General features: G+C 32.8%; 1 protein-coding gene across 1 annotated transcript; it reads right to left on the reverse strand.

The window, feature by feature from the left end:
- Positions 1–323: 323 nt before the first annotated feature.
- On the reverse strand, positions 324–8563 carry LOC128205793 (multiple epidermal growth factor-like domains protein 10). The gene is made up of 6 exons (XM_052907755.1): positions 8539–8563; positions 6633–7970; positions 5940–6060; positions 2466–2521; positions 1279–1430; positions 324–663 (listed from the first exon to the last, which is right to left on the reverse strand). Exons 2-6 carry the CDS (start codon positions 7156–7158, stop codon positions 637–639), a joined length of 882 nt encoding a protein of 293 aa, XP_052763715.1. The 5' UTR covers positions 7159–7970; positions 8539–8563; the 3' UTR covers positions 324–636.
- Positions 8564–12904: the final 4341 nt, after the last annotated feature.

The following is a 12904-nucleotide window of genomic DNA, read 5'->3' on the forward strand; positions in this document are numbered from 1 at the left end:
TTGTTTTTTAACTACTCGGTTTGTCTCTGTAATTTTCATTTCATACATTTATAGGTATTCTGTACCCGTTACTACATGATTTATTCTTTTAATAAAAAAAATGAAATGCCAACAAATTTGATTTTATATCAAGCATGTTAGTAAAGCATTTTATAAGGAGTCCAGTGCGTATGTGTTTACATTTAAAACGAAGGTCATCCAAAATAGCCGTTGTAGTCGATATATTTGATTGACAGGCAGTATATTTCTATGTATTTGGATTATTCGGCGTGTGATTTCCGGGTATGAAAATATATATTTTTAGACGCAGAACAAAATGCAAATGTGGAACGATATGATTCTGGTGTCCCAAAATCTAAGTCTATTAAACATTCAAAAGATACAGGAGTGATAATGAGGCATTACAAGGCATGCAAAAGTATACTTGGAAACATATATCAAACAGTTCGTGTTTACATTCATTCTGCAACTATAATTGTTTTTAAAATCATATAAGTCGAATGCTTAAATGCTCTTTCTGGGGAATTTCTTGGGACGTTTTTTTTATTTCACCCTTTTTGGCTTTCGTCTGACCACAACAGCAGTCGTCTTCAATTAAAATGATGTCCTTTTTTGTTAGGCCTGTCGGATAGTCGTTTATGACCAGGGTCCACTAACATTTTCCTGAAAGAAAAGTTGTGCTTTAACATAATATCCCCAGTTTGAGATCAGTTACAAAAACATATAGCATGTAAAGTGAAATATTATGGAACGCTACGGATTTAAAGTTCAACATAAGCGAATTACACTGTGACATTAAATATCAATGAAAGAGAGAGAGAGAGAGAGAGAGAGAGAGAGAGAGAGAGAGAGAGAGAGAGAGAGACACACACACACACACACACACACACACAAACACACACACATACTATGCAAAAATGTAAGAATATTGTCCAAAATGGATGTAGCTTTTGACAAAGAAATACTTCATTTATGGCATAAAATTACGTTTTGAAATATATATATATACAAAAAATGAACATGATGCATTTTGAAGGAGATATGATATACGTTTTTCAAGTATTTTCGAATACAATGAAAGTAAATCTAATTTGCTTTCAGCGAATTTTCGATTACATATCAAGCACAATTAGATATGACAAAGTTCATGAAAACATTCATGAGACAGCCTGGACATTTGGCGAACGAAAAAAGGAAATCATTTTAAGTGTATCTCTTGTCCTGACATTCAAATATATTTTATAAAATGGATGCAGTATCATGCACATGTTTTCTTACGTATGCCGGGTTTTCATTTCCTTGTTTAGAGATGGTAGACAAGTCAGTTGTTTTTTGCATCTTATGTACATCTGTAACTTGAAGAGTCTCATACTTCAGATCGTTGAGTTCAACCTCACGAAGATTAGAATCCACTGTGTCATAAGTGTTGGCTAAAATATTAAAACAAACATTAGTATCGAGTACATCTATATACATGTAATTCAATATAAGTCAATCTTTTCACTGTAAAAAAATAGTGTATTAAAGAATAGTGATTTCTGTGTACCATATGAAGACATCTTTATTCTATAAAATATATACATGTAGTGATATTGTCTTAAGTGTTAAGAGCAGTTTAAAAATCTGGACTGTGGAATGCGGTGTAAATCATTTTTTTAATTCCAGAAATGTTTATAAGTATTAACGAATTATTATACAACTGTTTTACAAAAAGGCGGAGCACATACACCCCGATAATTGTGGATGTATATCGTTAGGGAAATTTACTACTAGTATTACAAATGGACGACTTTTGCTAATATTAAAAAAAATAGACAGCCCTCAGCTGGGTTTAGAAAGAGGTACTGTACAAATGATAACACGTTCATTTTGATATGATTGATAAACAGTTAAAAAAAGAGGCGCTTGATCAATCTGAGGATCAAATATCGCCCTAGTAGGTAGTATATTAATCTAAGCATCCATAACATGTTTATCTTACTGAACACAACATCACAAATTGCTGTTGACAACTAAGCACTGTTTATTTACTAGACGTTAAAATAAAGGAAATAATTCTAAAATAACAGAAATTGTGTAAAAACACCATTCTCTAAAGGTGTTTTTCATTAATGTATATATTCTTTTACTTCTTTGTTTCTATTGCTAAATATTTAAACATGATATTTGATGCATATTTATCACGACATGTTTGAGTGTTAAATATTAAATTTGAAATAAAGTTTGTTATCACCATTTAGCTGTTATTGTGTAAAATTTATATGTCCATAATGACTGCTACTGTCGTTGGCCTTCATCGAATAGAATACTTGAATAAGTTAAAAAATAAAGGTATTGAATGTGTGTATGTTCGATTTTGACGTCCTTGTACAATAATCAATTGTGTACACGAAGATGGTAGGCTAAAACAGGTAATTCTAAAATGCAAATAAATCAAAATGATAAAATGTTGTTGAACTACTCACCATCATGAAATGAATTGTTGGTATGTAAATCATCATGTTCCATGTTTGACCTTCGCCTGAAATGAATCATTTGCCAACATTTGCTTACTCGAAGTCAATATAGTTCGCTTTATACATCTGGGCTTGGTACATTAAAAAAATATCAGACACCGTAGGATGCTTTTGGAAAAAAAACTAATTCAAAGCAGAATTGATATTGTTATTAACAAACTAGCGTGCTTTGCAGGATGGGACTTCATGTCTGTAGATTACCAGGTTAGAATAAGAGACTGAAAATAAAATACACGTTAGTGACGTCATTTTGTATGCATGTCATTTTGGATCTAATTAAAGCATAAATGTGAGATATCGGTTGTTAAGGGAAAATCACTATATGCGATACGGTTTGATAAGAATGCTAGTCAGCGTAGCATATCACCGTGAATAAATTGTGAAAGTGTCAATAAGTATCACCTAAATCATTAATGAAAGTTTCAAAAATGTAGTTTCTTACATTCAGGAGCATATGGAAACATACTAAACGTTAGTGAGCTTGTCCAGGTCATGGTAAAAATCATTGGAACAAAGAGCATTTTCGATGAGACATCTGAAAAGCAAATTACTGGATCATGTTGATGAACATATACCAAAAGGTACTCTTGAAGAAAATGAAGTCAAGGTGAGTCTGAGAAGAACAATTTCCAAAATTGCTGACACGCATGATGAATATGGGTCCGATGACGCTGTCAAGTTGGCTTTCATTGGTCAGACTATCATCCAAGCATGTCGCCCCAGGAATATTCTTGCCCCTTACAGCTAGGCCTAGTGGTTCAATACATCATAGGTTTGGATCAAGGTACTTGGTTGATCTTCTAAATAAGGTGGGATTGTCTGCATCGTACGCTAAGCTCCAGCAATTTAAAGCATGTGCTGAAGCAGGTTTGAACACTGACTTGCTTGATATTTTTTCATGGACAACTGTTACAATTTGTTGCTGACAATTGTGACCATAATGCATGCACATAAGATAGTCATGGTAAAACAAATGAATGTGCATTTTAGATTGTACAAGCCCTGGATCAGCTGTAAAGATGCCCATACCAAAAAAAAAAATCCTAGTAAAATATTGTAGAGCTTGGCAAGATAAGCATTAAGTATGTTACTGGCACACATTCTTTCACACATGACCTACAGTCAATCTTACTTATTTGTTAATGAACTACAGACAAAAGATTACACTTTCGATTTATTTTCAAAAATGATCTGGTCTTTGAATACAAGCAGGCCAAGCTGGTCAGGTTTTATCTGTCTTTTCTAAGAAACAGAAGAAGAGTATCCGGAAAAAAAACAGGGATAGCATGCTTATGATAAACTTGAACCAAAGTGATGAGGCATGTATTAACCAAACTGCACTTTGGCTGTTTAAAGTCATCAAAGTATGTACTTACTCCAGTGTGATCACCTTTGATCAGTCACTGTTCCAGAAGGTCAATTCAATATTTCATATTGCAGAAGGTCAGATCCTTTGAACTAAGTAGTTCTCAGATTTGGTATTTTCACACTGAAATAAATTCTTCTAGGAGCATCGGGCATATTATATCTGGTTCTTTATTGCAAGAGTGTATACACCAAATGCAGTAACGTACATGATGATCGTATGACTTATTTCCCGTGCGCTAAGGTGACATTGCTTCTTAGATACAGCTCTTCATGCTATGTTGTTTACAAAAATCTTGAATATTGACATGACTATCATGGAAGAGGGATTTGATTCGCAGGCTGGTCAAATATAAAAAACAGATGCAGACGCAGATTTTTAATAATTACTATGTACCAACGAGAGAGACTTACATGGACATTTATCAGAACAGTATGAAAAATACAAAAAGTGAGATCACTACCAACTATATAACAAAGAATGACACTTTCCAAATAGTAGCTGCTGAACTCAAAGTAGAAAAACAGAGACTTTCCCACAACAGAACTGCATGACTTTCGTTCCAGTAAATTGAGATGATATCCATACAAAGACAATTAATTAGGACTGAACGTAACGTGTTGGTGACCAGGATGAACATCGTAATGTTTGGAGAAAGATAAATTATTTTTTTGCTGCTTTTAAACACATCTTCATTAAAAGGCAGCTTCCATATATTTACAAAATATGTTGAATTTAGAGCAAGACCACCCTGATGTTCACAAATAGTTTATCATGGGGAACCACATATTATACGACAGTGAACGGTAAATGGCTTGTCTTTCGACATACTTTTTCCTAGAATAGATATATATGCGGTCACTAACAACACAGAAAGTGTAACAAGAGGCCGTGGAACTTTCTAGTGTGCCTTCCTCCCTATTTAACAACACCGGTCTCCCACGACATTGATGAGACAGCCTTTGAATGGGATCAGCAAGGAATCACACATTATTCGAGAAGACACGGACTTACTTGTACTTCTTTGATATCATGTACAAACTTACCGTTGCAGTTGTAAATGAAATTGCGATAACAAAATAGTTGTAGGACACATGGTATGGAATATTTCTGATATGTGAATCATATCATAGTGTTGAATGCTCCAATTCTCCAACTTTCCAACTGTAGCTGAATAAGATGGGGTAGGATTTGTTTGAACTCGCAAAATTGAACATTGCTGTTTTTGTTTCTTTATATAAATATATATATTTATGTTTACAATTCCTATTCGATTAAGACAATTAATTATCTTTAATTGTTATATATATTGTTTAGCTGATTGATGGAAGGGATGTCAAAAGTTGTTGAGATGTGAATTTAAACTTTACTATACAACATTTGCCAGAATTCAAAAAATGTCCTTAAGTATAAAATGTTCTCATTGTTATAATAATGAAATATGGTTATCAAATAAAATGGTGCGTATCGTATAAATGTAAATTTACATTATACTGGACAATACTTAAGAAATTAAATAAATTTGAATTTTACTTAAGTGGATTAATTTTACTTACTCCTCAATCAATTTTGATTTTGCAAGTTCGCAAACCAAAATGGAACAATATTGCCAATTTTTGACTTTGACGATATTTTTATTAAAACGAAAACAATGTTTTAAGTTATCCCATAAACATGCATGATCTGAGTTTGTAGAATTTTATCGGTAATTAAGTTCAAAGGTTTTTCATTTCTTCAAATTTCCTATTGTTTTTAAGTGTATCTTTTCACACTCTAAAGTAGACCTTTTCGTCTTACAGAAAGAACACAAATTATTACTTTGCTATTTCTTGATACTTCGATGCTATCTTGAATTTCACTGAATAGCATATTGGTAAATGATTGATAAAACAGGGCATTTCATAGATTAAAACATCAGAAGAAACTGTATACATTGTTTTGTTTTTTCATCTGAAATAATCATAATTTCTCTTTTATAACACACTATACATATCCTAGCCAATTGAATTCACCGATATAATAGCGTGCTCATTTTAATAATTGTAACTGTAACGAACCTTTTACGAAACCAACACATTCCAAGGATTGCAATGATTACAAGCACCACCAAACCACCACATTCAAGATATGCTGACAATGTTGTCTGTTTTTCACTTTCACTTGTATTTTCAATATCTGCTGAAAAAAAAGATTTTAATATTAATATACATTTTTTTCATCTAATTCCATTCAACAAACCAGATTATAAGCAATGCTTTCACATTCTAAAATATATCCACTCCAAATGACTAATTTTTTTATTGACATGTAACTCATTTGTTATCAATTATTGCAGTATATTGTTATATGTACAACAGAGGCAAACGAATGCATACGCTTTTAAAAAGAAAGCACATAAACGTTCGTTTGAATTATTTAGCAGTAGACCAAATAAACAAAACACATGTATTGAACAGCATTACTGGTAAACCATTTTTCGACAATAACATTTCAAATTATTTCCACTAAAAGCAGTTGATTAATTGCGTAGGAATCGAATATCATACAATATACATCAAAATCAATTATAAAGCAGCGGGATAATATGAACAATAACTAATAATTTATCTCGAGGACAAAATTTCTCTTAAATTGTATCAAAAAGCTTTGCAAAAGAAACACAATTTCAAAGATGGCACAAGCAACAATCAACGCCAGTTGCAAAATAAGATGTATTTGTACATTTGCTGCAATATAATTGACACACATACCTGTTATATGTGTACAGAGTTTCTGTATGTTTGAAAATCCAGGTTTACACTCGGAACATGACCCGTTTTGGTCACATGATTTACATAACTGCGGGCAAGATATGTTACAGTATCCTCCGAAAAACCCACCTCTGCATGACAAACACGACCCACTCTCTTTATTGCAAGTACTTTCCTGACACCCACCAGGACAGTGTATTTGACAGGATTTTCCAAAATATCCGTCATGGCATGATGTGCAATTATAATCGTTTTCGCACGAATAACATGTATCAGGACATCTTTTCTCACACGTTTGACCATAATGTCCGGGTACACAAACATCACAATAGCCTGTTGATGGTGTTGCAACAAAACTATTGCTTATGCATATGCAATGTCCTGATTTGTTATCACACTTGGCATTTACGCAGCCTTTCCCACATCTGAGTTGGCATTGATCACCATACCTTCCGGATTGACAAAATGTACAGTTATATTCCCCAGTGCATGACAGACAATTACTATTACATTGTTCATTGCACATGTCTCCAAAGTATTTATCGGCACATGTGTCACATTTATCCCCTGCCCAACCGGATTTGCATGTGCATGCCCCGTCAATCCGATTGCACCCGTCAGAGCAGCCTAAAGAACACCTCTGTGTGCAGCCGTTACCATAGTACCCCACCAAACACTGGTCACATGTCTCGCCTGTATAATAAGCATTGCACTGACAAGAACCTGTCGTTGAATCACAATTACCGTGTACGCAGTCATCGATACACTTATACAGACATGTACTTCCAAATCGACCATCCGTACACGAAGTGCACTGTGTAGGACTGGTGCACGATGTACAGTAATTTACACCACATTGAGTTTCGCAAGTGGTTCCATAATATCCATTTTCACATGCAGTACATCCAGTCTCTTTATTACAATTAGCACAATGGTCTCCACAATATTTTTCACATTTAGGCCCAAAATACCCCGTATTACATTCTGTGCAGCCTCCCCATCGGAAACACGTTTTACAATGATATCCACATTCATTGTTGCAACTCTTTCCCCAGTATCCATTCACACAAGAACTACACTGACCATCTTGTCTTTGACATCTTTCACAATTAGGTGCACATGACGATCCACACTCATTGTCATAAAAACCATTCTTACACTCAGAGCAGTTGAAGCCATCATTCCGTGCACATTTTTTACAGTTGATATACTGGCATTCTATATAACACCTATCACCCCGATATCCATCTAGGCATCCATAATTGCAGTAACCATTATAAATGCATGTTTGTGCACCGGGCACACAGCAACCACAGTTCTGACACTCACTTGGAATGCCTGTGCAAAATAAAGAAACACAAAACAAAGGAAGATCAAACATTTTTAATATTAAGATAATCCTTAACGTTAAAAATGTATTGTTTGCATTGGACGTCTGTGACATTCATTTCAATATGTGTGCACGGGTAGAATATATTCAGCCAGCCTAGGAACAGTTACATCAGATGTTATGCTTGAATGAATATTTGGTTGTTCAATTTTATTTCAAACCCGATTTTTTTAACCGTAAAGGTCACGTAACATAGACAGACAAATTTATATATTCATTAAACTTTTAAATAGAGCGTGTATTGTGAAACACTTCTGAAAAAAGAAACAGGTTTAAAGCAGTAAATTGCATAACTGTATCTAGTTTAAAAAGCTTGTACATGAAAATGGTGTTCCTCTTATATTGATGTGTATTCTGTTTTTTTTAAAAAGCAAATTAACAGATTTATGTGATTTATATTTGTTCTCTGTTCAATAAAGTTTTTGGTATTATAAAAATAAATACATATATATATATTTGATAATTCATCCGATTATTGCTGATTAATCGAAAAAACAACAACACATATATACTTACCATGAACTTGCACATATATCAGACAAAGAACCATCACAATGTAGCATATCCCCATGATAAAGGTATATATAAAACACAATTAAAACTTTATGGTCATGTTTTTAACTTCATTACGATTTTACAAAAACATCATTATCTAAATATATTTAAAACCAATCTAACCCAGACAAGATCTAAATGTTTTGCTGACGGATAAGGAAGTGATTACAGATACGTGTATACCTGTGTACACAAATAAAAATATAAGCTTAAGTGGTTTATTGGTATTCTTTATCACTCTGTTCTAGAAATATTTGATAAAAATTTAAACATGTGAAATGGAAATGAATGATTTGATGCGACAATGTCGTATAGCCATATATAAGTTCATTCTAACAATCGATTGTTGAAGTTGTTTAAGTCAAAGTGTAAACAAACCACTTACTGAGCCAGCCGCTATTCATACTTACCGTTTAACATGATTAAAATCATAAACGGTTGCCAACTGATTGAGTGAAAAATATGTATCGGAAGACTTGAGTAATAAAGCCTTCTCATAGGGATAGATATAATGTTGACCACTCATATGGGAAAAAATGGCTTTTTATAGAAATTAAATACAATTACTTGGATTGACGATGGTATAAAATATTATCTTTATAATTATGGAAATAGTCTTGGTTTATTTCGAAGGTTTAAAAGTAACTAACTTTAATAATAAAAATAGAGCAGGATAATTTATATTTTCAGAATAATTGTTTTAGGTAAATTGTATAAATAGAAATGTAGTATGGTTGGAAAAATAGAAACGTGTCCATAAGGAAGATTATTTGTAACGTATGGTTACATGAAAACATAGGCATTGGAGAACGATAACTCAACCTTAGATCATGATAAGCCACGAAGTTTTACTTCTCTTTGCTGAAACCGTCGCGAACGTCAGGATGATACGGATGAAAATGGGGCGTTGAAAATCAAACAAAACGAGTATGAGATGAATTTCAATTTTGTTCCTTAACCGTTGAAACCTTAAATGCCTAGATTATTTATTTGTAATAATCACTTAAGTATGATTTAATTCAGGTTCGATATCATCCTTACAACACATTCACTTAAATGATATGTACCAAACTATTAATCATTTTCTGTCGATTTTGGCATTCAACCGAGGATGTCTTTTGGTCTGTAAAGCAATATTTTTGTCATGAGTAACTTATGTTTATTAAGCAAAAGAGAAAGGACAATCTTGTTCAAACCGAAATTTTGTAAATTATCACAAGATCAAAAGTGACATGACAATACAGGCATGCCAAAATTGGTTTGGATGAAACAAGATGCAGCAATGACTTGTTTTAGATAAGTTATTCGTACCCATGACGTTTGTCATATAAAGTTCTGACTGGAGCGTAATAAAATACTAAAAGGTGTCGAAGACGATATTAAAAACTTATGAACAGAACAATTTCTTTTGGCTAAATAAATTTTATGGTGTTATTACGGTACCATCCCTGGAGTAGGTCTTTGTAATGGAAGTTGAACGTTATTCAATTCCATTCCTCGTGGATACCGGATAATTCCGTTATTCATGTCGCTTATTTCAATCAGTGAACATTAAAAGATAAGTAACAACTATGTAGTTGCTTGAATGTTTTACTAAAATGCAGAGTTGGTAACTTATTACCCTATATGAAAAGGGCGTTAACTGAAACCTGTATTATGTTGTAAGAGCTTCGTATTTGGCAGCAGACGATCATGGACAGCAGCATCGTATCCCGACAATAGTTGTCAGATATTGTACTGCACCATAGACCTGGTACAAGTGTGCCTCGGTGAAAAAAAACCTTGTTTAAAACACGAACAATAATGTTTCGACCAAGGATCGTCAACACCATCTTCGTCACCGGATCGTCGAGACATATATGTTGTACTTTACTATAAAAATTGTACATAAATAGCCTCGATAAAAAGAGTCTTGTGCAAGTCATCTACAATACTGTACTAGCATTGTCATGAACTGTTGGAGAGTTTTTATCAGCCATAAATGTTTTTTCCCATTAAATTGCCAGACATTTTTGTTGGGAACCACTTGAAAAAAATCAATTAAATATAATATACTTAGTTATGAAATTAAAAAATACATATATCTCTGTAAAAGGAGAAAAATAAGACCATCCTTTATTGGTTTAAAGAGTAGTTTAAAATTTGCTTGGAATATTTATGAAAAATCAAATATTAATGAAACAGAACTTAAAAATTGGTCAGTTGTAAAATTGTTTATCTAGACCACATACGTTTTAAAAACAGTAAAAACTTATATACTTTGTACAAGAACATAGTATTTATATTTTCTTTACTTTTTTCACCTCTTTGCTTTGTTTATATATATATAGATATATGTTTATGTGTGTGTATGTGTATGTATGTGTGTGTATATATATGTATGTATATGTGTATATGTATATGTATATATGTGTTTGTGTATGTATGTGTATGTATATGTATGTATATATATATATATATATACTTAGATGTGTGTTCACCCTTTTAGTTATGTCATACTTGTTTTAACATCTGAAATAGAAATAAAAAGACAAGGATGTAATATAATAGTTCAAATTATAGATGATGTTTTGTTTAAGATGATATCATTATTGATAGAACTGAAATTTATTACACTAGTATGTATAAAATTCCCTATCTTTATGAAATGTGTTGTGAGGTATGTTCCTGTGGTGTGCCCCGAACCACGCATACCATAAATGTACGGGGACAATAAAAGGTAACACACTAAAAAAAAAAAAAAAAAAAAAAAAAAAAAAAAATGTTGGAGCATCCAGAAAGCAGGAGCTGATTTATTTGGGTGTTTAAGTTTTCCTATCTAATGTACTGTAATTAAACTTAATTCATTGGATGATGAGTTTTTCCATGTAATTATCAAATAAGCATTGCTTTACTAGTAAAATATTTAGCAAAATGGCACCGATCTCGGTAGCGTTTATAATCATTTCAATGGTAATTTAACCTTTTTAATCATATTGATAATGATATTAGGAGGGAGTTGTGTAATCCACTGAATTAATACCTTGATAAATACATTTGGGACAAGTTATTGTTTGTTGTGGGGGACAGTTTGAATATTAATTGACGGCTTTAGACAAACATTTTCGTGTTATTTACGTTTCCCGGCCGTGGCAAGGTTTTAAAATGGGATATTCTAAATTGACATGGTTGAATAAATTTCTCGTGGACCTCTTGAAATAAAATGCACTTACATTACGCTATTACATGAAATGCGTATAACAGGAGTGATCCGTGAGACTATATACAGTCGTTCGTTAAAGAACCTGAGAAGCTCTTACTATGATTATACTGTATAGGCATACGATTGCCAATGCCCTAGCCAAATATATATTAAGTAATACAACAACGGTTAATTTACCGGTAGCGTGAATGTCGACCGAAATACATACAGAAACACGATTCACAAAAGAAAAACAAGTTGATCGAACAAAACACATAATTAGTATAACTATTTCTGATCTTGAAATCAGTCCTGTATTCCAAGGTGTTTACTTAATCAAGTCGATCAGTTTGAGGATGAGGGATTTGAGAGGAAAAGTTTAACCTTGTTTAATTTATTGAATTTGAATTATTCCTGAATAGGAACATTTTCATTGTGTATTCATTTATTTTGTTGCTAAGATCTATATTTAAAACATAAAGGTGAAGCGTGAATTATGATTTTTATCAGCGGTCCTTGATGGCCTTATATTCAAATAATTTACAGAGCGGTTGTAATATCCTAGCATCCTAATATCCTAGAATTTTCTTACATTAAATATCTTACCTATCTAATGTGCCAAATTGCAGAACCACACATACGTCCAATTTTTATTTTTGACGTTCTAAAACTGTGTTGAAAATTAATTTGTTGTCGAACAAGAGATAAACAAAATTAATTTCAAAATTTAAAGCGGAATATCGCTCGTCTCGTCCTAGGCACAAGACGGTGGTGATCAACATATTAATATTGTATCGATAACACAAGACTATACAAATTGAGACTTATAATAGCACACACATTTTTGGAAGACCTCAATCCCACATACTAATTTAGGGAGCGATATATTACAAAATGATAAAACATTGGTATTTCTAGAAGCGGTTATTTTGGTAGTTGAAATGAGTATGGAAATCATACCACTAGACACTGTAGCTAAGCTTCAAGAAGATTTGATAATTAATTAAGAAGATATTGCCTGAACACGATATACATACATGTCGATGGGGAACAATTATGGAGTTGTTTGATTTTACCTTTATAAAATGACGACTGATGCTGCATATTTTGCTGGCGCTGCCGCATTCGGTCAACACTGTTGAATAA

The sequence above is a fragment of the Mya arenaria genome, chromosome 10, assembly GCF_026914265.1.
Source record: "Mya arenaria isolate MELC-2E11 chromosome 10, ASM2691426v1".
Classification (NCBI taxonomy): Eukaryota; Metazoa; Mollusca; class Bivalvia; order Myida; family Myidae; genus Mya; species Mya arenaria.

Excerpts from the sequence above, each read along its gene's own strand:
- LOC128205793 (XM_052907755.1), bottom strand. The coding sequence starts at position 7,158 with ATGTGCAATGAACAATGTAATAGTAATTGTCTGTCATGCACTGGGGAA. Across the intron at positions 6,061-6,632 it reads ACTCTGTACACATATAACAG|CAGATATTGAAAATACAAGT; the intron begins GTATGTGTGTCA and ends CTTTTTTTTCAG. Across the intron at positions 664-1,278 it reads GAAATGAAAACCCGGCATAC|GAAAATGTTAGTGGACCCTG; the intron begins GTAAGAAAACAT and ends CTTTTCTTTCAG.